Source organism: Ambystoma mexicanum, chromosome 6q, assembly GCF_040938575.1.
Source record: "Ambystoma mexicanum isolate Mex_15411 chromosome 6q, UKY_AmexF1_1, whole genome shotgun sequence".
Lineage (NCBI taxonomy): Eukaryota > Metazoa > Chordata > Amphibia > Caudata > Ambystomatidae > Ambystoma > Ambystoma mexicanum.
Genome location: NC_090937.1, coordinates 1,250,125,992 through 1,250,150,879, shown reverse-complemented (window position 1 = coordinate 1,250,150,879; position 24,888 = coordinate 1,250,125,992). Strand labels below are relative to the sequence as shown.

Sequence of the window (24,888 nt, the reverse complement as noted above, 5' to 3'; positions counted from 1 at the left end):
TTGTTTTCACCCGTCTTGGCAACACAAGAGGTTGAGAGCTACGTCAAGGAGAACATCGTAAAGTGACAAGGAAGGCTGGTTTCTAGCTAACACAGCACAGCCATGCCAAATATTGCCCAGGTTGAACATAAATCTGTTGACCATGCTAGGTTTAAAATTCCTATAATCAACAGGACTAACAAAATGTAGAGGACTAACTGTCGCCTCGTTCAAATAAAACCATCGTTAACCTACAAGTAGCGGATTAACAACACCATCCTAGCAGTTTGGAGAGTGATAGATTATGACAGGAACCACTGAGCCCCGGAACACACACTGCAAGACGTTGTTCCCCGTCGGAGCATACAGCAGAAAACACGCAGTTAGTTGCTTGGTAACATGTAACGGGAGGGTTGCGCAGTGGGCTCGACTGGGGTGGAACAAACAGAAAGCGGCCTCTGAATCAACATCCGCACGTCGCCACAGGAGGAAAGATGCTAGATCCGGACACGGAGCTGTCGGTAGCCATTGCACAGATTGTGCAGAGACTTCAGGGCTCCGGTCTGTGCACCCGGCTGGAGAGGCAGGCTCAGGTGAGTTTATGGCACATCCAGCGCAGTGGCCATGCTGGACAGCTCCTGTCATGACAATAGAAAGAGGACTATCACGATGATTATATGGTTCTTGCTACAGAGACGGCCATCTTGAGAGGGAACGATATATTCGGTATAACACACGTCATTCGAGGCATTAACTTGGTGCTTTCTGTGGTGGTCTGTGCATAAGGTTTACATGATGTCGAACCTGTATACTTTTTAAGTGCTGTTTACCATTATTTTTCACCCCTAGAGTTGTGCAGTCGAATAATGCCACATTCCTAATGATGGAAAATCCCGAATACATTAATATTACCTAGTGCTTACCATTTGGTGAGCGTGGACGAATTGGCCTTGTACAAGAGGTCAGAGTATAGTTTATGATATTGTGAAAACATTTTTGTTTTCCTGACAGATTTTGATGAGATGCCATACTTTTTAGGAGAGGTTACTGTCATGCCACACGAGGATTGTATGTCCCCTTTTATACCTAGATGGATAACGAAAATATGTGTCTCTTTCCGAACAGAGCACGTTATAATGGCGCCAACATGCATGAGAGTCACACAGGCCTGCTTTATTCTTGGCATTCTGGGACTTGGGAGGCCTGCATTTAAATGTTGCGTCATGCCATGTCAAGAATCGGGTATTCTATAAGAATACTACGTTAAGAGTATTTCTTCAGAGATATTGTGCTTATACAGAACCGACATTTATTGTCACTCTCGGTATTATTTATCCTATATACAAGTGATAGAACTCGTGGAAGTCTTAAAGGGATAGTCCAGTAAAACATTTTATTTAAAAAATAGATAGGCAATATTAAAAAAAAATACTAGCACTTTTTTTTTTAAACGTCCTATGTAAAATTTTGAGCTATTGAAGCTCAAAATTTGCAAAAGCAAGCACATGGACGCATCCATTTTGTGAAATGGATGCCCGCCTGTGCTGGCTTTTGTGGCACTAATGAAGGAAAAGACAGCCAGCTGTAGTAAACAAAAGCTACCGCTGGGTGGCTTTTCCTTCATTGGTGCTGTACGCGGAGGACGGGGACCGGAGACCAGAGCAGGAAATCTGCAGCTGAATCTCGGTAAGGGCTATTTATTTAAAAAAAAAATAAGCACTAGCTGCGTTTTTTTTTCTAAGTTTTCCGGGCTGGAGGAGCCCAGAAAACTTAGAAATAAAACCGCAGTTTTAAAAACGACGATTTCCATACGTTTTGAGTCTTTGTAGTCCTTAATGTTATTGGTCCTTTGAAACATGTGACCTTTATTAACCACTAGTTCTCTGTCCATCCCTATAAATCCTGTCCACCATTTGAACAACTCCTCTTTCTTTCGCTGGTCCTTTCCAACTGTAGCACCCAAACTGGTAAACGCTGATGAACTGTTCTTCTCTCAGATAATCATGAACCGGCTTGTTATCCGTCATGGAACCTGCAACACAAACCAAATTTCAGACATCCGGTCCAAGTGGATGGGTAATCGTCATACATATAATCCCAAATGCACATTCTCTTTGAATCATGACATTACATTAAATCATCACATTATATATTCATGAATTCGATTTCTTGGGTGGGATAATCCTTCCCCTCCTTGTCTTAGAATTATGACTTTCTGTAAAGTATGTGTGGAAAATCTGAATTTTATGTCAAGACCCGGAGACTCGGATTATGCTTGTTCAAAGCTTACTTACCACAACGTTGCCACTTTTTCTACTGGCTTGAAATAAAAGGTTTTGAAGGTCGACTAGTTTGACCAGTCTGCTACCTTCATAATGTGCTCTAGTCTGGCTCCTGCATGAAATGCAGGTCATCGCACCTTTCAATGAATGGGCCCCGTAACAATCCGTATAGTATAAACACCTGCTTGAGACATAACCCATCTGATTCATCTTGCTAATGTAGCAGCAATGAGTAAGCCACTGCCACGAAAAGGTTTCATTAAGGCAATGAGTAATTGCGTTACTCCTATGGGTTGCAGAGCTCTTGTCATAGTCTCCACTATGCCAAAATGCATCTCACTGGACATTATTTAGGATTATTAGGAAATGCCTTGTATGATACAGATCTTTAAAAAGTTTTTGTTCTTCTTTTGATGCAAAATGTTACTCCCTGTGGGCACAAGGCTTTCCTATTGACCTCAAACGCTCTTACATCCGATACTCTCTTACATTATAATAGACATAAAAGCATAGACACCTTGGTGGAGAATGCCTTTCTCGTTAAATCACTGTTGTCTGGCCATGACGTGAACATTCTTGGGACCTTATCTACGTCCCACACCTGGTCACATTTCTCCCTTGGAGGTCTGATTAGTCTAACATCCTTCAGTAGTCTGCAGATTAATGGGTGTTCTCGCACAGACAGCCCTTCTATCTTAGTGTGACCCACTGAAATTGCTGAGCGGGCTGTGTTAATCGTCCTATACACTTTGCCCTTGGCTGCTAATTGTGTTAAGAAATTGGCTGCGTGTACGACATCTGTTCAAGAGGGATGTACCTTCCTTTCCATGCACCAATTATGCCAGGTTGACCAAGCAGACCTGTATGCTTTCCTGGTCCCTGGATTCATCAATGATATGTTCAGCCTCGTCCGATAGTCCTGGCCTAGACCATGATCCCCTGAAATTGCCCATTAAAAAGTAACTGAGCTTGCCTGTCTTCACCATTGGGTGGCCTTCCCCTGAGAGGTACCTCATTATTAGCTCGAACCTCGGTAGAGCTATCGGATTGTCGTTGGACATTACTAGCAGATTTGGGAACCAAGCTTGTCCCCTCCAGTCTCGAGTGATCAGAAACATGGATACTTGTTGTCTCCTCACCTGTGCCAGCATTTGTGCTATCATTGTGAAGGGAGGGAACACATAGCTGTGCTTGGACCCCACTGTTGCAGGAATGCATCTATCGCTTCCGCCTCTCGGTCTGGCCTCCAACTGAAGAACCGAGTAATTTGCCTGTTCAATCGCAACGCAAATAGGCCTGTCCTGCATGGACCTTATCTTGCCATTAATTTCTGTAATACTCTATCGTCCAGCTTCCAATCACTAACATCGCTGTGGAACCTGGAATTCCAGTCGGCTATTACGTTTTCACGACCCGGCAGGTATTTTCGCCGTCACCAACACCACCCTCTATAGGCAAAGATGCCAAAACTCCTTTGCTACCAATGCCGGCATTCTGGACTTCGTGCCTCCCAGTCTGTTTATATAACGAACTGCAGATACGTTGATACACAACGTGCTCTCTCTTGCATCCAGCATTTTACTGTGAATGAACCTGCTAGGAGCTCCAGACAGTTTATGTGAAGGCCCAGTTCCTCCTCTCACCATCTGCCCTCTGTTGACAGATCTCCACATCTGGCTCCCCATCCCCACCTGCTGGCATCGGACTCAATCACCAGTTAAGGGGATTAGCAGTGCTCCAGATAAGATTTTGAGGTGGGAGTATTTTACTCTCCATTTTTAAACTTTGAGAGTAAATGTGATTTTAAGAGAGTAAAATTGACTTTTCTTCTTCGCAAGAGAGTAAAATGTATGCGACATCCATCCGACGTGTGAAAAAATTGTATGGAAATCATTCATTGTGACAGAATACACCTTTCATTATTTCTGGCCATTTGATCTCTCCTGTATATATTTAAATGTTGAAAACACAAAAACCTAGCCAATTATATAGTAAAGCATACATGAATTTGTATTGTGTGTATTGAGATTCGATAGCAGAATTGTCTTTTGATGTTTAATGAAAATCCTCATTTCCTGGAGCTATTACTACGTAATGGTATGCCAATGTTATGATACAACAGTGCATAGAGGCATGGACTCCATGCTAAAATGTATATCCAATCTAGTGGACAAATGGTTATTTATATAGCTCTTTTGGCAAAGTGATGTACATAGAACATATTAATCACAATTACCACCAAACCAAAGTCGGAACTCATTTATCGACCTCGAAAGGATGAAAGGCTGAATTGGACTTGCCGGGATTTGAACCTGAAACCCACAGATCACGCAGAGATTGCAGCAACGAGTGCTCAACCGGCTGAGCTATCTTATTAGCTAACATCCTTCAGAGGTTGGTTAACTGAGTATCGACTGAGATATAATGATCACAGTACCTAGATGTATGACGAACCATTTATGAAGCGCTACATAAAGTTAAATGCCTATCTGAATTATCACAGGGACAGGTTTTGCTGAGTTTCAATTTCAATTACCAATGTAACTTTCATTTTTTTTGAACAGCGCTTGCACTTTCTTGAGAGTCAGGTTTTGGATGTTTTATTTGTAGTCTTGAAGATTTGAGAGGCTAGAACACTTGTGATCAATGTAATGACAATTACTCACCCTTGAGCAAAGACTCTGCTGCCACTGACCATTTATAGTAATGTACCCCACTGACTGCAAGGTTGAATGGATGTAAACTAGACTGTGCATATTCATCATTTTACACACTGTTTTTATAACTAGACTGTAAATTAAATTAGACGTGTACAAATTATCTGCCTCTGCATGATTATGCACAGAGCACCTGAACTCTGAAAAATACAATTGTGCAATACTGGTTTGCTTTCACTGGAAAAAAAGCATAACTTGTTAAAAAATAATAATAATAATTCTCAATTGCAACTTAGTTTTCCATCTTATTAATTATACAATCCTAAAATTCTAGGAAAACATGCACAGTGCTTGAAGCTGAATGGAAAGAAACCATTCCTTTTATCAGTGCACAGTTTTTTTTTTTAAAGGCTTCAGAGAAATACATTCTGTTTCAGAGGTGGCTTGCAATTACATCCATGTAGATAAAAATCACAAGAAGCCATTGGTTTCTGTCAAGTAACCTGACCTTTGCACTGCCCTCTGCTCTAAACCTGTGTGTAAATGTACCCAGGAAAATAATAAAGCTAGCGTATTTACAAGATTTTCATGCGTAAAAAGGCCTGGTACTCGCCTTATCTGGAGCCCTAAGGATTAGCCAAATATTGCCCTTCCATTTCAGGCATCCATGTGTTGTAGCCACCATTCAAGCTCCTCCTTTTTTATCTTGTGTGAGGGGTATTCTTTGTTCATAAGATACGCCCCTCTGCAGATGTTATATCTTTCATCTTTGGAGGGCTCTGTAGTGTAGCTGGCCTCGGAAAATCGCCTGGATTGAAGATGCCAGGCATCCCACTAGTCTCGCTTTCTCTCTTAAAAACATCATCTCTTTCGCTAGAGTGTTCCTTATCTCTTTTTAAAGGGGAGACTCAACGTCCCTTTCACTTTATCCTGAAATCCAGAAACTCTATGTTCTGCTCCGGCTGTAAAATAGATTTCTCCCAATTCACCAGGAACCCCATTTGCAATAGGAGATCTATAGTGGTGTCCACCTGTTCCTTGAACAGTAGTCTATCCTGACACATTAGACATATGTCATCCAGATAAATGATCAGTCGGATCCCTTGTTCCCTCAGGAAAGTTACTGCCAGTTTCATCACTTTCGTGAAACACCACCGGGCTGATGATAGCCCGAAGGGTAGGCATGTAAATTGCCATATCTGACCCTTCCATCAGAATCTCAGAAATCCTTGTTGTTCAGTAGCAATGGGTATAGTCAGATATTTTTATTTATTTAGCATTTGGCTCTAAAGAAAACACCTTCTGCCAAAACACACCATTATCATGGTTTTCCCCATATACGCAGATTAAACGTCAACCAATGTCCCACATGACGATCGTCCCCATAATAGATAGCCCTAAACCAGTTCCTTTGTGCTATCGATCTGGATCAAAACATCCTTTAAAAAGTTAGCCAGCACCAGTGTCACTGAAACCCTGTCACCCTGGATCAACCAAGACCACCATTGGTCTGCTGATAATGTGTACTCGCTGATGAACCTGCCCAATATATTAGTCCTTGTAGCGGTCAGGCTTGGGCACAACTGGACTAATTCCTCATAGTTCTTGTCTTTGCACTAGCGACACTTCGAATCAGTTTCATCCCTCCCCCTTCTTACTTTCAGAATTTCACTCGTGGGAAGTATTTGCAATATGAAACACAAACTGGGCACAGTAATACCTATTTGGGAATATTTTGAGGTATTTAGGGGTTGTCTTGAGTCTCCGTTCTTCAGAGGGCATCTTCCTATACAGTTTGTATTTTGTTCTTTCTTCCTGCCTGTTAATCCAGTCACCTGACCAGAGTTTACGTTTTACACATGCCAGGTTGTTAAGCAATGTTTCCTGTGTTGTCCCCAGGTTAAGAAGGTTTGTTGTACCGATGCTCTTCGATTCCTGTAGTGTTATTTCGATGTTGTCTGCGATAGCTTCCTGGAAGGTTTGGAAGCTCCTGGTGGATTTTGCTGTATACATTTCCTGTATAAACCACCATCGCATATAATGAGTTTAGGCCGCGTTCCATCCTAATGGCTTGTATAGGCGTGCAACTGGTAGATTTAGTAACTGTTTCCAGAAGATACCCTCCAGAATCGTCCAAACTTCTGCAGGAAGTGCAAAGAAAGCTGTAGCGCCATAGGTGAGAATAGGTACCACCTTCATACATTAGAAGGATATCACCGTTGCATTGAAAAGGAGCAGTATCTTTTGAGTAGTATCCGTGCCTGGGCGTCCAGATTGATTGCTTTGCTTTGAAGCGTGGCTTCTCTGGGGGTGTCTCTTGAGCTAACATTCAGGCACATTCCAAGATAGTTGAGAGAGCTGACCAATTGCAATTACAATTACAGGAGGTCTGCCGGGCACCCCCAGATATTTAATTTGGCCAAAAGCTTGGTGCGTCCAATTGTGTTGAAGGCCTGCGACAGGTCGATGAAAGCCATGTAGATTTTTACGTCTTTTTTTCTCCATCGTGCAAACTTTTAAGATGTTAATGATGAAGACGTTGAGGGCTGTTCCTACTCCCTTCACAAAGCTAGACTGCCACTTATCGCAGAGGTTAATGCTTCTGCTCCAGCTTGCGAGGGCGTTTAAGTTAACAGCAGCAAAGATCTTCCCAGCGACAACCAGGAGTGCAATTGGACAGTCATTTTTGGGGTCCCTTCTGTCTCCTTTCTTGAAGATGTGAACGACCACTGAGGTTTTCCACGATGACAGAACTCGTCTGGTCTTTTTATTGTGGTCGAACAATTCCCACAAGAATGTTGACCATAGCTCTGGATCTTTTTTTCAGCATGACGTTGGTCATGCCATTCTGTTCAGGGGCCCTCGAATTGCTTGCCTTAGTAATCATTATTAAGATGTCTTCTTTGTCTATACAGAAGGATCAACCATCCCTGCTTGCTGGAGCTAAGTCAGTTTTATCTGCATCAGTTTTTGCAAGTATTGAGGAGAAATGATCAAGCCAGGCACCAGCAGAGACCGTGTTTGTCAACAGGGCCTGCTGGGGGGCGTTAATTGCGTTGATAATTTGCCATATTTTGGCTTGGTCCATCCCCAAATCACTGTCTACTACAATGTTGCAGTGTGAGGGTCTTACCATTGGTTCCTGGCCATTGCTACCCACCCCTAGGATACTAAACTGCGATTGGCTAGAGCTGACATGCCCAAGCAGGGGATTCCCAAAGAATATCAGCTCTTGGTGTACCTTCTCATTGTAACAAGAATGATGGTGTGTCGGCATTGTAACTTGTGTGTACCACCTTAATTTATGAGAGTGCTCTTTTGCTCAGTGCAACACTTGTCTCACATTGTAGCATCTTTGTTGTGGTCTTCTGTCTGGCAGCGTGAGATCGGCCCTCTTTCCCAGCGCTGGTCTCTGTCCATTGTCTGGATCGGCCAGGTCACATGTTTGGAGACCATGATTTGGAGCTGTGCAGCTCTGAATTATGAGGAATTATTTACTTATTGTAGCTGGTGCTACTGTTGTTCAGGGAATGGAATCCCATCAGTATCTTGTGGCCTTGGCAATGGGTCCTGTCTCACACGGTCTGATCTTGGTTCAGTCTGAATTCAGCTCAGCTCTTGCTGAGAGGCCTGTAGCCTTCTGTAATTTTCCTGAACCATACTGCGGTTTCTACAGTGTTCACAGTGTTCATGCTAGTCTACATTTCCATAGGTTAGTCACACTTGGTTCTGTCAGGTCCCATGGGTGTTATCCTGCCGTTCCATAAGGTTATTTGCATATAAGCATCGGCAAGCTTTACTCAGGATCTCTTGCTTCTTGCGGTTTCTGTTTTGCTGAGTTTAGCTAATGGCAAACATATTAAAAGCAATGACAGTATGTATATGTATCTGTCCTCTAACCATAGAACTTTACCCTTGTGTTCTTCGTGTATTTCAGTGCGTCTTTTTGTCCGGAAGTGCAGATGGCACGTCTGCTTCATGTCGAACGCTGCAAATTTGTGGTGTCTCCAACAACGTCACAATATGGCTTCTTGGCACTTTAATCGATACTGTTGATTGAAGTGTCTTTAGTTGCAGCCTGGGGCTCTTCATCCACTCTGGGGTAGATTTGTATTGCACCTGGCCTATAGGGCTGGCTGACGGGGTACCTCTCAACATACTTGTCAATCATTGGACCACTGGGAATCGGCCCGAAATAGTATGGGCGATCACTTTGTCTCCTGGCCTTCTTCTGCATCATGTATCTTATAAGAGGGGGTAGGGAGTACACTTCCCTATCCCTCTTCAGTTCCCCCTCTGGTCAACCTGTTGACCACATCCTTATATGACAGTCCTTTTGCTCTGGGCTGCCATATTTTTGTAATTCCTCCAAAGTGTCCATAATAGTTTGTGTGGTCGTTGAATAGCCAGTGAATGTAACAACACTCCTTCGGTGTTACACCAAACCCGCTTCCCTTCATAGAACTTTGGGTCATGGGGATTATCTAGCTTCAGGGATCCTGCTGGAAATAGTTCACACTGCGCAATCTTGGATCTGAGCTTGTCTCGTTCTGCAACCATCTTGTCTTTTGTTCCCCCTATGTTTATTTCCATCAGTATCTGAATTCCGATAGCCTCTTCTGCTGTTTTCTTGCACCTTAGCATGCAGATTTTAATCCCACAGATGGATGCTGCTCTCAGCATGAGGGCTCCTGCTATCACCTTCAGTCCTTCTGACAGCCATGATGGCATCCATGACCATTTATACGCGAGCCAGATCTTATCCTTGCCTGTTCCTTGTGCTTCATATTCCATTTTGGCATGCTTCTGTGCCAGCTGTGCTACTGCATCCGAGAGAGTTCTGTTATCCTAGTCATTAGCTGGTGTGAATGTGCAACAGGGACTCTGTATTTTTGCACAAACTCCTCCTTCCATAGCTGTGAGGAGATCCAGAACAAATCTATTCTGGAGCCGCACCAACCTTATTGCTCTCAGCTCTTCCTTTATGGCATTGAACCCATTCACTGTAGAGTTAATTGTTACGATCAGCTCCCAATGAGTGATCGGTAACCACTTGGCGTTCGTGTATGTCTGTATTCCGGGTATTATCTGTGTCTTGCGGAACAGTCTGTGCTCTGTTGGAATCTCGTCCAGTGCCATTTCTGATACCTCAGAGAAGTAATTCCCCCCTCTTTTCACATTGCTCACTCCTTCCTGCTTCTCCGTCTTCTCTGTTGGTGTCACCCAACCAATCTTTTCCTTCCCTTATTGTTGTTCATTTTCGGGAATTCATCGACCTTTGCATCCTTCTTGGGTATAACCAACGAAAGCATGTTGATGTGTAACAATGAGCAAACTCCTCCCAGTTTAGGTGGCAGCTTCTACCACACCTCCGATTCACAAACTCAGTAGTGATTCATCAGCACTGCCGTTGCCGCTCTAATTGCTGCGAGTTGTTATGTCTTGATGTAGTTGTCTTTGTATGGGAATGTTCCTTTGGACATCCATCTTAATGTTTTTTTTCATTGATATTTTATTTATATCCCGCTCATACAGAAGTGTTTCAGAACGCGACCAGACAAGGGAGGCGAAACAAGGGAGAACAAAAACATCGATCTTACTAGGCCCAGTGTCATTGAAAATGCGCAAGTGTATGGGAGAAGGAGGGGGGATAAGTGCAGGAGGGGGGGAGAAGGGTAAAGTGCAAAGCAAGAAGAAAACATAAATACCAGACCAGACAGCTCTGAAGCCAGAATGGTGGTTATGGAGACCGTAAACAGAGTTAGAAAGGAGGTTAAGCTGAGAGATGGCCAGTTTTTCCAGAGGTTTTCCCAGAAAAGGAGTAATGGAAATTGGGCGATAGTTGGACAGACACGAAGGATCAGCTGTGTTTTTTTTTTAGAAGATGCACACGGGAGTGCTTCAGGAGGGAGGGGAAGGATCCAGAGGTAAACAAGTGGTTGCAGAAATCGGCAAGGCGTGCAAGGGTATCGATGTGCTGCTTGATGGTTTTAGAGTGGCTTGATGGTTTAATGTTGCTGTCTTCCCTTGGAATCTTCCTCGCGTTTGCACCATCGCGAGATACATCAGGCACTGTGCCCTTGCTGCTGGTATTTCAGTTGCTTCGTATGTTCCAGAGGCACTCGTGGCATAGGGGATTAAAGAGCAGACATAACCGCTCTCTCTGGTGGTTTCCTTACCTACCTTTGTCATATATTTGTTAGACACTCGAGCAGTGTCTGTGAGATACATGTCTACTCCCTTTCGTCTCTGTGTCAACACTGTCTTTACCTCTCCTTACGTTATCAGCAGTGTCCTCTCGTCCACCTGACATGGTCGTCCCACCTGCTTGGGTTGGGGGAATGTTAGTAGAGGGTACAGCGGTAGCAGTAACAACAACATATAATAGCCAGAATATGAATCCTATCAAGCCACTAGGAATCAATAGACACAACATAAAGCTAATGTTCTTTATTGTTCCCTTCATTTCCACTTACGTTGCTCGATCCTTGCATCCTGGTGATACAGTTGCCTGCCTGAAATGCGGGCAACTGCGGGCAGCGAAAGGCATTCCTGTGTTAGTATTGTCAGTGCCCTTAACCCCCACGGACCAAATAGTCACTAAATGAGAAGGTGAATACCTCCTCCCTGATCATTCTTACTGAGGGGTCTCTCGATATGGCCAGCACTTGGGGCTCACCGTGCTGAAGTTGTGGGTATATTTTGCCCAAATACTCTACAGAAACAAGATGATATACTCCAGGGGATCGTGCTCTGAATCGGTTGGGTCTTCTAACATAGTGTGCTTTGCTGAGTCTTGGCTATGCATTCCTTTAGGAGTCTATTCAAGTGTTCACGCACTCCATTTGCTTGTGGGTGGTACGCAGAGGCGAATTTATGCTTAATGCCTAGCAGGGTTGTGATGTGTTAGAATAGTTAATTGGCGAAGTGAGGGCTGTTGTCAGACTGCAGGACCTCACACATGCCCCAATTTGGGAAAACCTCCCTGACCAGAAACTTGGCCGCTCGTAACTAAGGGCGTCAGCATGTGAACAGGGCCCTGCCTCAATCCACCTAGAGAATGGGCAGACAACCACTATCATGTAGCGGTATCCTTGGCAAACCTGGGTCATATCCACGTAGTTCACGTGGAGTTGCAGAAATTAGCGTACAGGTTTTGGTATGCTCCTCTCACAAATCTCAGTGTGCCCTGCTGTAAACTGCAGGCAGGTCAAGCAATTACTTACAAAATCAGCTACATGTTCATTCAAATTTGGACAAAACCACGTTTTTCCAATGCGTGTACAATGACCTCCTTCCCTGTGTGTGTTGTATAGTGCAACTGTGCTAGTGCTGTCTTCAATTACGCTAGTGGCATGATCACTTTTCCTGTGTTGTTCTTTCGCCATAAGGCATCAGTCTGAGTCATTGAGCACTGCCTCTTTACCCATAGCTATTTCTCCTTGGGCGCAGCTCACTCCAACTCGATAATCTGTGTCTCTGGTAGTACATTGTAACGTTCCTTCATGACAATGTTCCTCACTCCTTCCTGAGCCCTTTGTCTCTCTTTCAGTTCCCACAATTGCCCAAAATGCACTGCACATTTTGCCTCAAAATCTGCTGCTTTATTTCCTCTTGAGATAGGGTCTTCCCTCTTAGTGTTGGCCTGCACCTCACTAGTGCTACTTTTTTTGGCTAAGCAATCACCTTGATCAGTCTGTCTAATAATAGTACATGGTTCATTGGTGTCCGTCTGCTCTCCTGAACCCTCTCCTGAGACATCGCACCATTCCTGAGTGTACTGTTAACGTCACGTAGGTGGAGTCAGAAAAAACTGTCACTTCTTTCTCTACGCTGCTTTCCAGTTCTTATATGAGAGCCACTAGTTCTGCTGCTTGTGATGAATAATGGAATGGTAGTCACGCACTTGCAACCACCTGATCAATTGTCGATGAACTGTCAATGTGAAGCACTTCTTCCCACTCAAGTGCGTCTTCCTCTGTACTTTGCGTGTCCCTCTGAACATCTCCATGTTCTTTGTGAAGTCATGTGCATAGTCTCCTGCCTTAAGAACATATGCAAAGAATTTCACTGTTTACAGTCTTGCATCTTACTATCTTCAGTCCTACATTCAATAGTATCGCCCCATACCCTGATGCTCTCTGTGTGGTCAGTGTGCTCTTTGGCTTATGCAGTATCGCGAAGAGGACATGCTCCAGTAAACAAAGGGGTTGTGCACCCCATTGTCACTGCTGATGATTTCTCCACTGCGAAGGCTGCAGCTGCCAAAGCTTGTTTGTACGAAGAATGTCCTCTCATCACTGGGTCAAGTTGTCCACTGTAGTACGCAATTGGCTTATGGCTCATGCTTGTCCACACTGTCAGTGTGCGAGAATAGGAAGAATTCCTTTTTGTAGTCTGGGGTCCCTAACACTGGGGCAGTGCTTATTGCTTCCTTCATTTCTTCAAAGGCCCCAGTCATCTCTGTGGTTCATGTCAGTGTCTTTGTTCCCCTCTGTGCTTCCTTCAGCTTCCGCTGGAATGCTGCACAAAATTGTCACCGGGTTTGCAGCCAGAGGATACTCTGCTTCTACAATATGGTAAAGAGGTCTTAAATCATGAATAAAACGCCATGACCCCCCCCATTGGCCATGCGCACAGGCTACGCTGCTGTGTTGCATGGCGATTCTGATGGTACCAGAATGCCTCTCTCAATCAGAGCTGTGATTGTATCATAAATGCCTTCATCTGCTTCGTTTGTTAGGGGATACTACGTTACCATTGGCAAAATCGATCCTGGTTTCAGTTTAATCTTTACTCGTATGCTCATTATGCACCCCATGTTATAAGGACTTGTGCTCCATAAACTGCTGGGTACTTTGGCCATGTCCTCCTCCCAAAACGAGGGTGGCGCCTCCAGCGCCGTTTGCATTCTCTGCGGCACCTCTCTGTGGTATATCTGCAACCAATAGGTTACACTCATTTCGAACACCATCTCCAATTCCTGTTTCGCTTCGTGAAATAGTTCTTCATCTTTCACTGTAGTCGGCCTGCACCCCTATGCAACTGCAATTATTGCTCTCCATGACCTCCTAGTATCTTCCACCCTGTGTACTGCAATCCAATCCTCTCTTGCCAACACTGCCTCTATTTCTATGGACACTATCGTTCCTTCTGGCTTGTTGAATGGTGTTTCTGGCCTGAACAGCTATTCGTTTAGAACTCATCACACCTTTCCTGCAATGCCTGGCATCCATGCAATGGCAATGTCAGTCCCATATTGAAACATCTCTGGGTCCACTGGCACCCCCCTCTGTACCGTACATCCACAATATGCTTGAACAATCTGCCTTACATTTAACATTTGTATGCCTGGCGTTGAGCACACTATGCCTTTGTCTGTGAATGAAATGGTCATGTTTAGTCTACTCATGATGTCTCGTCCCAGTATATCTACAGGTGTCTGTTGAGATTAGAGTAAAGGTAGTGATAGATCGTGATCTCCTGTAGATAGTGAGATGTTATCAGTAAAAAGAACCACTTCCCGAGCCCCAAGCAGCATCGACTGCCCTCCATTAGGAAGACTTTGTTATTCTTCTGGGCCGGACAAAACACTGAGCCTCATTGGTTCAGTGCACACAAACCACGTCGCTCCTATGAGCCACGTAGTGGGTGAGTGCTGTACCAATAGAGTGCCAGCACTACGGCTGGCGTGGTCAGTAAGGCTTGATGCCGGAATGCATTTCAGCCTGGCCACGCCAGCCGTAGTACCAGAAACATTGCCAGCGTTCCTGCTCGTCTGCCTTCCAGCACGTCTGATAAGTTGATATGGGGGTATGAGGAAACTATATGTTTGTGTGTGTCTCGGGTCTGTCCTGACTGTGTTTTTTGTTTTTGTATGTATGTTGAGATGCGGGGTGGGAGGTGTCGGGTCTGTATGGGTGTTTGTTTTTGTATGTATGTGCAGTGTATGTTGAGATGGGGGTGGGGGGTTGTCTGGTCTGTCCTGACTCTGTATTTCTGTGTATGTTGAGATACGGGGGTGGGGGAGATGTGCTGGGTCTGTCCTGCCTGTTTGTTTGTGTGTGTATGTATGTTGAGATGCGGTGGTGGGGGGGATGTGCCGGGTCTGCCTGTATGTTTGTGTTTGTATGTATGTTGAGATGCGGCGGTGAGGGGGGGCGGAGGGTTGTCGGTTCTCTCTGTATGTTTTTATTTGTGTGGATGGGTGGTGTATGTTGAGATGTGGGGGTGGGTGGGTGTTGGGTCTGTATGTGTGTTATTTTTGTGTGTTTGGGCAGGGTATGCTGAGATGGCGATGGGAGGGGTACGGGTCTGTATGGGTATTTGTTTTTGAATGTATGTGCAATGTATGTTGAGATGTGGGTTTGGTGGGTGTCGGGTCTGTCTGTGTTTGTATTTGTGTGTTTGGGCAGTGTATGCTGAGATTGGGTGGCAGGGGTTTGGGTCTGTATGGGTGTTTGTTTTTGAATGTATGTGCAATGTTGAGATGTGGGGGGTGTCGGGTTTGTCTGTGTTTGTATTTGTGTGGATGGGCAGTGTATGTTGAGATGTGGGGTGGCGGGGTGTCGGGTCTGCCTGTGTTTGGATTTGTGTGGATGGGCAGTGTATGTTGAGATGTGGGGGTAGGGGATGTCGATCTGTCAGTGTGTTCTTGTGTGGATGGGCAGTGTATGCTGCAATGGGGTTGGGGGGGTTCTGGTCTGTATGGGTGTTTTGTTTTTGAATGTATGTGCAGTGTATGTTGAGATGTGGGGGGGTTTCGGGTCTATGTTTTTTATTGTATGGATGGGTAGCGTATGATTAGAGGTGGGGGGGTCTGGTCTTTATGGGTATATATGCATGGTGAATGCTTGTTCGTTTGTATGCTGAGATGGGGGTGGTGGTTGGGGTATGTATGGGCGTATGTATGCATGGTGTATGCTTGTTAGTTTGTATGCTGGGGTGGGGGTTTAAGTCTGTATGGGTGCATGATGTAAGCTTGTTAGTTTGTATACTGAGATTGGGGGTTGGGTACATGGGGCATAGTGTTTGGTTGGGGGCGGGGTTCATGGGGCATAGTGTTTGGTTGAGGGGAGTTGCCCATGGGGCATAGTGTCTGGTTGGGGGGTGGGGGCCATGTGGCATAGTGTTTGGTTGAGGGGTGGGGGCCTTGGGCATAGTGTCTGGTTGGGGGTTGGGGGACCATGGGGCATAGTGTTTGGTTGAGGGATGGGGGCCATGGGGCATAGTGTCAAAGTGTCTGGTTGAGGGGTGGGGGCCATGGGGCATAGTGTTGCACTCCGCAAGAGTGAACCCAATAGTAAAGCTAAAACAGGCAGTTAGGAGATGTACATCCGTTGCTTTTTGTGGAAACCTGACTCAGCGAAGACCATACTCCTCTTGGTCAACCTAAACAGCAAAGTATAGCAGTCCAAAATAAGGAAACGTCCATTCAAGGGTCAATACAATATAAATACTTTAATTAAACAGACAATATGCAATTACTTAATGGAAAAAAATAACAATGGAAAATATGTAGTATAAAATGTAAGTTTGACAAATAAAGACTGTTACACCTCAAAAACGTATTCTCTTTCCTTGTGTTTAATAAAAATAGGGGGTAAAAAACACCACCTGCCACGCCTACCGCTCCACACACATTTACTTTTCGGCCCACTATAGGCAGCATGTAAGGTACTTTCGGCCCTCAGTCAAAATCAGTTGTGCACTCCTGCTCTAAACCGACAAACCCTAGAGATGTACCCTCGCTGGCCACAGGTCCAGCACTGTGGTGGCTTCCTCCCTTGCCCTGTAAACCTCCACCCCAGAAAAGTCCCCTGGGTTCTGCTGCACATGCTGTCCATATCCCAGGAACTATTAAAAAAAAAAAAAACTTGATTGTGATGCATCTGTGGCCCCTTGTAATCCTCCCCTCCCTCGAAACCTCTCCTGTCGGCTGCCCTGTCCCATGTACCCTCCACCCATGGGCGGTGCGAATGATTATGGTTGTTGATGCTGTGGTTGCTGCTGTGCCTGTTGGGTGGGGCTGGTTATGACCGCCCCTTCCATTGCATACTTTGATAGTTTTCTCATCACAGGGTACACTTTTTGCTTAACCTTCTCCTTCCATAGTCTACAGTTATGCTCTATCATGAGCTGTATCTCGGACCATCCTTTCACTTCCATCCCCACCAATTTCTTCAAACTCTTCTGGACTGGCTCTGGTAGTCCCTGCAATAATATGTGGTAAAATATTGCTATTTTATCTGTCCCAAGGCTCTTGAGTTTCGAGGCGCCAAAGCTCTTGAATCTCCTGAATGTACCACATAGGGTCTCCATCTTCCCTCATCTTACGTGACGTAATCACCCCATTATCTGACGTGTCTGGGTATTGTGACCTTAAAGCTTGTCATACCGCCTCTCTGCAGTTTGCAAATGGTGCCCCGTCGTGCGCTGTGTTGTCACCCCTGGGAACCCTGCCCTCTTCCATACGTCATCATCAGCGTCTCCTAATATCGATACTAAAAGTTCCTTTACGTCACCCACTGCCAATCTATGGCCAGCTGTCATCTTCTACATCTCATAAATCAATTTTCCCGCTCCTGCGCTCAACAATGGTAACCTACACTTCACATTCTCCTTGTCTGTGTGCTTCCATGGCACCTACTGAGGTCTCACCCCTCCTCTCTCCAGTAAAGGCATCTTTGTGTATCCTGCCTGTTCCTCAGATTACCTTCTGGTCAGTCTAACTTGTCGAGGCCCTCTCTCGTCCTCAATGCCTGTGCATACATCTACTGGTTCCAATATAGGCACTCCCCTGTTATTGTCATAAGCTCTAGTCCATCACCCTCTCGAACAAGCTATGGCTGTCTCCCTCCTCCATCGTCCTCGGAGATCCCTTAATCTATTAATATAGGTGCTGTGTGAGGTGCAAGAGTCGTCAGTGTGTGTCTGCTGGTCTGAGCTACCTCCCTCTTCTCCCTGTGTATGCGTCCTGAACTCTCATGACACCTTTTTGTCTTTCCCCGATCCCATGGACTGTGATTGGTATTGCTCCTCCCTCTTCCCGCTGTATTTATCCTTGTTTTCAGACCCCGTGTCAATATTGCTATGAAAACCATCTGCGAAACTCAGTCTCCTTGATGTCAAGTCTATGTTGGGTTTCATGCTGAGATCAATGTCTCTCAAGTCACCCCTGCCTCCTCCTGCTCTGGCCCAAAGGCCTGCTCCAATTCCCTCATTTGCGCTACTGCCACGAGAGATTGTGCTGTTTGTTCTGTCGGTCTGTCCTCCTCAAATATATTCCTTTCCCTATCCAGTGCTGCCTGCATCATCACCGCCCTTATTGCTCGCTCGTCCTCCTCCCTGCGCGCTCGTTCCCTTGCCAGTGTGTCCAACTTCAACTTCTGTTTCCTCTCAGCTAACTTGCGTTTTTCCTGCTCCACTGTCTATCTCCGTCTCTCTGCCTTCTCCAGCTCTCTCCCCCTTTTCTCCCTCATCTCCCTTCCGCTCTCTTCCTCCTTGAGATCTCTCTCTATTCTTTCTTCCTGCTCCCTTTCCATGTGTTCCTTTTCTTTCTCCCTTCTTCATTCCCTGTCTTCCCGCTCCAGTTTCTCCTTGATCCTTCCCTCTCTGTCCTCACGCTCTGATCTCACTTCCCTGTCAGTCTCCCTTCTATCCTCCTCAACCATCAGTTCTGCCCAATCTGTCATGTTGCTGTCCCTTTTCAGGTTTTCTATTGCGTCGGTCGCCCCTTCTACCTCTCCATTTGTCTTCCCTTGAAGCTTTAAAAGTACCTGCGCTGCTATCCATTTGTTTGTACTTATATCCCCGAGCTCCTCCTTTACACGTTGCTGCGCCTCACTGCTCGCCCCTGAATCACTTGCTGGCTGCTCTGCGCTTTTCAGCTTCTCCTCCTTGGTATATGGTGGTGGCTTATATGTTGGACCCTCTGCTGCCCTTAGTCCCCTCATCGGATACATTCCCTGTTCATCGTCTGTATTATCGGATGCTACACTTGGAGCTGAGGAGGGATGGGTAACTTGGTCCTTCACCTCCTGCTAGCTTAGCATCCACTGATGCCTTGCGGCATCCCCCTTGCCCTCCTGGAACATGCGCCACAACTATGGCCATGCGTTTCATCAATTTCTTCCCCTTTTAGGTACCCCATATGTGTGTCAATAGTGATTGCTGCACATCGTTGGAGAAACTTCCACAAGGTGGCCATGGTTTGGTTAATTTACCCTCAGTACATTTGGACCATTCTGTGCTATATTTACATATCTTTTCTTTATAGAGTGGAAGTGTCTTGCACAGGTACTGAAGGGGCCTATCCCCCCCACTCCAGCCTTAATACATCTCAGTACCATTTACCTGACCTCAAGTCGAGGGTTTAGATAGTCTGCTGTTTAGGGAGAAAAGCACAATACAGCGATAATACTTTCCAGTTTCTATGAGCCTCTCTGGCTCTACAACTTATCAAGTGTGCTCCGTGCACCGCCCCTCCTTCACAATCATTGCCTCCTCAGGCACACCCACAATCCTGCACGTGCGCCTTCCACGCACCACCACTGGTTCACCTTGTCTGCCAATCCCAAGTTTCCAATACTAGCTCCTCACTGTCTCAAGCTCTCTGTGTCCTATGTGCAAACCTAAGGGTGATGTCACCAAGCTACCAGAACAACATGAGTAAATCAAATATCACGCACACACTGTAATAGCCCGTGACTCCCAACCCTCACAAAACGCCACAGCTGTCTCCCTGTACTCCAAGCAGAGTATACCAATATTCTCTTATGATCCAACTGCACTCGCTGCGTCGCCTAACGTGTGAAACGCTTCACTCCAGGAGACTTAACCATTCGACTCACCTTCTGCAATCTAGGCCAGCTCTCTTGCTAACCCTCACGGGGATACCGTCAATAAATATCCATAAGAAAATACAGTTCAACAATACATAAAAATAGTTGTAACAAATAGATTTGAATCTAAAATGTTCATCCTAAAAGTACTAAAATACAGAGTGTCTGACAAATTCATCAAATAGAGGTTTAAAAGACACTTTCCATTATAAAACTATTTAATTAAAAACTTTACTCCAGAGCCATGTCTTAACCACCTTTTGGAATTTTGGGCACGCTGCAATCGTTCTAATCTCTAGAGGGAGCAGATTCCATAATTGTACAGCAGCCCCAGTAAAAAAATGTTTCATTGTTAGCGACCGTTTAAATCTGGGAGATTCCAGCCCTACTGTAACTTTACTCCTCAAACTTCAGTTTCTTCGTAAGGTACATCAGTGTTTTATTGTAAAGTGCTTTGTGCGTTATATACAAAAGTTTAAACTTGATCCTCTGATCAATGGGAAGCCAAACCAGTAAAGACATCTCAAAATGGGAGTGATACGTTCACATTTCCCTGCGCCAGACATTAAGCATGCTGCTGAATTAAAAACTGCCTTAAGTGTGGCTAGTGTAGATTTGGCAAGCCCAGTTGATACAGATTTCCAAAATCAGTACAGTACAATACTAGTGAATGAACTAGTGTCCTAGAATGAGAAGCTGGCAGGCATGGTTTTATTGCTCTGAGGCAGAATAGGTGAAAATGTGTGCTTTTAACTATCACATTAATGTGTGGAATACAAAACAGGTTTGTGTCTAATGTAAAACCTAAGGCTATCGCTGTTTTGGAGCATGCAATCGGAGATTTTCCTAAAGGTTTAGCCTCAGCCAATTCAGATCCAATACAGGGACTTGGTGATGAATGTGAGAATAATAGAAATTCCATACTTCTATTTTGATAAACAATTTCCCATTCTCCTTAAATCTTCTTCGCAAGAGATTTTTAAATACAATTGAGTATCGTCGGCATATTGATGCATAGCGACCTTGTCTTTCTTTACAATATCACCTAGTGGTTCCACTATAAATAAAATAAAATTGGAGATAAAATGGACCCTTGTGGCACTCCATAGGGTGCAGGGAGGGCATCAGAATGACTTTGATAAATTGGAACCAATTTAAAACCTTTCCTCCTATTCCCATGCAGAATTGTAATGTCTCAAAGAGGGTTTTGTGGGCGATCGTATCGAATGCCCCTGATAGATCTCGGAGAATCAGAAGGCATTCTCCGCCATCATCTAAGATTTTTAACACATCATCTTAAATGTGTACGGTTGTCGTTTCTATGCTACACGCCTCTATAAACACAGATTGAAATGTTGCCAGTAGGTTTTGGCTTTTAATCCAGTCCGACCCACTAAAACTCCCTCTGCATTCTGAGATGGGGTTTGAGGATACTTAGCTGCAAGGCTACATAGTACAGTTTGATATTAGGGAGCCCCACCCCGCCCTTGTCTTTCTGCAGGGTGAGAACCTCGAAAGATATTCAGGGCTTTTTTCCCTGCCACAATAATTATACTAGTGCCCCCTTTATCTCCCTGAAGAAGGCATTGGGGATCCGGATCAGAAGCATGTGGAATGCATATAGGAACCTCGGTAAGCAAACCATCTTAACAGCGTTGAGACGTCCGAGCTATGATATAGTCGGTTTCTCCCATCTTTCCGAATCAAACCTAAATTGGTACATGAGTGTGGGGAAGTTGGACTGAAATAGGCCTCCCAGGTCCCTCCTAGGGTTAATCCCCAAATATCTCAATGTGTCCAAGTTGACTAGTAATGCCAATGGGATGAACCTATTTATCTCTCCATCCCTGTCCCTGTCCCGGGGGAAAAGCACTGATTTAGCTCTATTAACCTTGAAACCAGAGAGGTCTCTGTACCCCTAAATCAACCCTATTACCCTGGGTATAAATGTCAGAGGGTTCCTAATATGCAGAAGCATATTGTCAGCATGCAACGCAACCTTATATTCCACCCCCCCCCACCTTGCGTCCCTCTATACCAGGATCCCCTCTAAGTCTTTGAGCCAGCGGTCCAGGGAGAGCGCAAATAGGATCAGGGAGAGTGGTCAACCCTGTCTCGTACTCCTGCTCAGGGAGAACAAGCGAGAATATCCCCCATTAACTTCCATGCATCCCTGGGGGTATTTATAAACTGCCATGATACACCGTATAATCCCTATACCCAGGCCCACCTTACCAAGCACTGCATTAAGAAGCAATAGGACGAAATGTCCGTATAAAAATTACCGACCCCACTAAAAGACCTAAAACACACACCACGAAAAGGTCTAACTACCAAAAGTATGACTTTTCCTGGTATGTGTTTAGGCGTTTTGGTGGGGTTGGTATGAAAAGAAAATGGTAAAAAAGGCTGCGGGGGGGTGTCCCCCGCAACCCACACTCACTACAGTGAGCCGGGGTTGCGGGAGACACCCCAAGCTCTTCCAACAGAACATTAAAAAAAAAGCAGGGCCTCGGGGGTGTGCCCAGCAACATCCTGCTCACTATACTACACAGTATAGTGAGCGGGGGTTGCGGGGGAAACACCTGCATGTTCGCATGGGAAATTTTTTATGTTCGTGCATTTCCCATGCCAACATTTCCGTTGCGGGAAATGCAGCCACGGTAATATCACGTAGATCCCATTAAGAAAGCCACATTCAACTCTGTCAAAGGCCTTTTCAGCATTGACCAATAGAAGTGCCAGATCCCCACCCATCCCCTGTGCCTCATTTGATCAGGAGCAGGGTTTTCAGCAAAATGTCTGCCCCTCTGCCGTCCCCTTATAAATCCCACCTGGTCTGAGTGGACCAGTTGGGGCATATATTGTCCAAGTCTTGCCACCAGAACTCGAGTGGAAATGCTTGCATCAATATTCAGGAAGGAGATGGGATGATACAATCCACATATCCGGGGGTCCTTCCCCACCTTGGGTATCACGTTTATCAGCTCACGGGAGAAGAATTCTGGGGCTTCCCCTGTCTCCAAGGTATCATTAAAGAGTTCTACCAGAAATGCAATGAGGGCTGTCGCAAAAAAGCCTTATATAATCCCGCTGAGAAACTGTCCTCCCCCGGGGCCTTCCCCAAAGGTAATCTCGCCACTGCTCTCTTGACTTCTTCCGTGGTTATCGGGGCCTCCAGCATCTCGGCCTCCTCGGGGGAGAGCCTTGTCATTCCATTCCCTCCAAGTATGTTGTAATTTCTCCCACCTCTGGATCAGCATTTGTTTTGTAGAGGTTTTCATAAAAGGCTGCAAATGCTTTACAAATCCCACCCGTCCCCGGGTCATGTGTGTTATCCCCCACTTTTATGGCCTACACCCACCGCTCTGCTTGCTGTCCCTTCAGCCTCGCTGCCAGTTATGTGTGCGCCTTGTCTCCGTTCTCATAAAACTTTTGTTTCAGGCACTGCAGTTTCCTGATTATTTGGCCCTCCTCCAGGAGTCTCAGCTCCTCCCTTTTCCCCCTCGCTTCCAGCACCCTATCCTCTTCCTCCTCAGATGTGTCCCTGGCCCTCTTATCTCAGACCGCAGCCTATTTTCGACTAGCTTCCACTCGCTTATCTTCCGCGCCCCCTCCCTGATCAGGAGTCCCTCCAGGTCTCCTTCCCCGCTTCCCACACAACTTTCTTCGGAACCTCTCCTGCATTGTTTGTTTTAATGAACTCCCCAATTTCTTTGGTTAGGTCCGCATGGAATACCTGGTCCCTCCATAGGGACTCATTGCATCTCCATCTAGACCCCCTGGGTACCATCCCATACCAATTTAGGTCCACTAATACCAAATCATGGTCTGACCACGTGATCAGGAGGATCTTTGCACTTAGCGCATCCTCCCACAGACACCTTGAGATGTACATATAGTCAATTCTTTTCTTGTGAAGGTGCCGTGAGGGGCAGAATAAAAGGTGTACCCTCTTTCATTAGGGTGCATGTACCTCTATATATCCCGCAACCCATAGACTTCCAACATTTCCAGCACCTCTCCACATACCGCTCTCGGTATCTCTTGTGACCCCCCTTCCGTGTCTTGTCTGTCGAGTTTCAGGTCTGCCCAGATATTGAAATCACCCCCCAGTACTATATGTCCTGTAGCCTCAAGCATTATCTTGGGGAGAGTTTTCATCAAAACCTGGTTTTGACAGTATATTGTTGCAAATGTAAACCCCATTTTTTATGGTCCCGGAAACCAGGAGGACCCTATCTTCTTCTTCAGCCCAGACCTTTGAAATCTCCATTCTCAGCACTTTACTTAGGAGAATTCCGACCCCTGCGTTCCTCAGGAGGCCATACCCCAGTATTCCTGCCCCAGCACACTGCTGGGGACCCTCCGTTCCTCTCCTCTCGCATATTTGTTGTCCTGGAAGACCACTACATCAGAATCGGCTCTCCAAAATTCCCTAGCCACCAAAGACCTTTTCATGGGTGGGTTCATTCCCTTTGCATTCAACGTTCCCACCCTTAGACAGCCTCCCCCTGTATCACCCGTGACTACCGCCATCCTGCCATTCCACCACTCATCATGCCCCTTCGATCTCTGGGCGGCCTATACCCATAGTTCCCTCGCCAACAACCAAGACCCTAGCTTCCAAGGGATACTTATCATAGCCCAGACCCCAGTGCTCCTCCCTAATAACCCTTTAGAGCACCCGACTCCTCCCGGTTGGCATCACCAGGTTAGGATGGGACCACCAGCTGGGACCAGTTCTCCTTCGGTCCAATGCCTAACGCACCTCATTACCCTTGAGCCTCCTCCCTGCACCTTTCACTGGAGGCCTGTTCCACCTCTACTTGTCCGTGGGCGTTCCGCAAAAGCACCCTCACTCCCGGGATGCAGCTCCTCTCTGTGGCACCTGAGGTGGGCACAGACCAGATATAGGGGGCCCTCACTTCCCTGCTCCTTCCTCGTGGGACCTTCTCCAGAGCCACTTGCCAGTGCCCTGCCGCTGCTGTAGGAGCCCTCCCTGAGTAGCCTGGTTCATTGTTTCTCAGTGCCCCCCCCCCATGTGGGGTAGCTTTGATGGGGTCCCCAGGACCTCAGTGAACCATAGGTTTTCTTCTCAGGCCCCCTGGGGCCCTTATCACTGTC

General features: G+C 45.8%; 1 protein-coding gene across 1 annotated transcript in view; it reads left to right on the top strand.

The window, feature by feature from the left end:
• Positions 1-344: 344 nt before the first annotated feature.
• TBC1D19 (TBC1 domain family member 19) overlaps positions 345-24,888 on the top strand; it is a 2,127,563-nt gene continuing 2,103,019 nt past the window's right edge. The window contains exon 1 of the mRNA XM_069631846.1: positions 345-572. Within this exon, the coding sequence (XP_069487947.1) occupies positions 474-572 (99 nt within the window). The 5' untranslated portion in view covers positions 345-473. The remainder of the gene's footprint in view (positions 573-24,888) is intronic.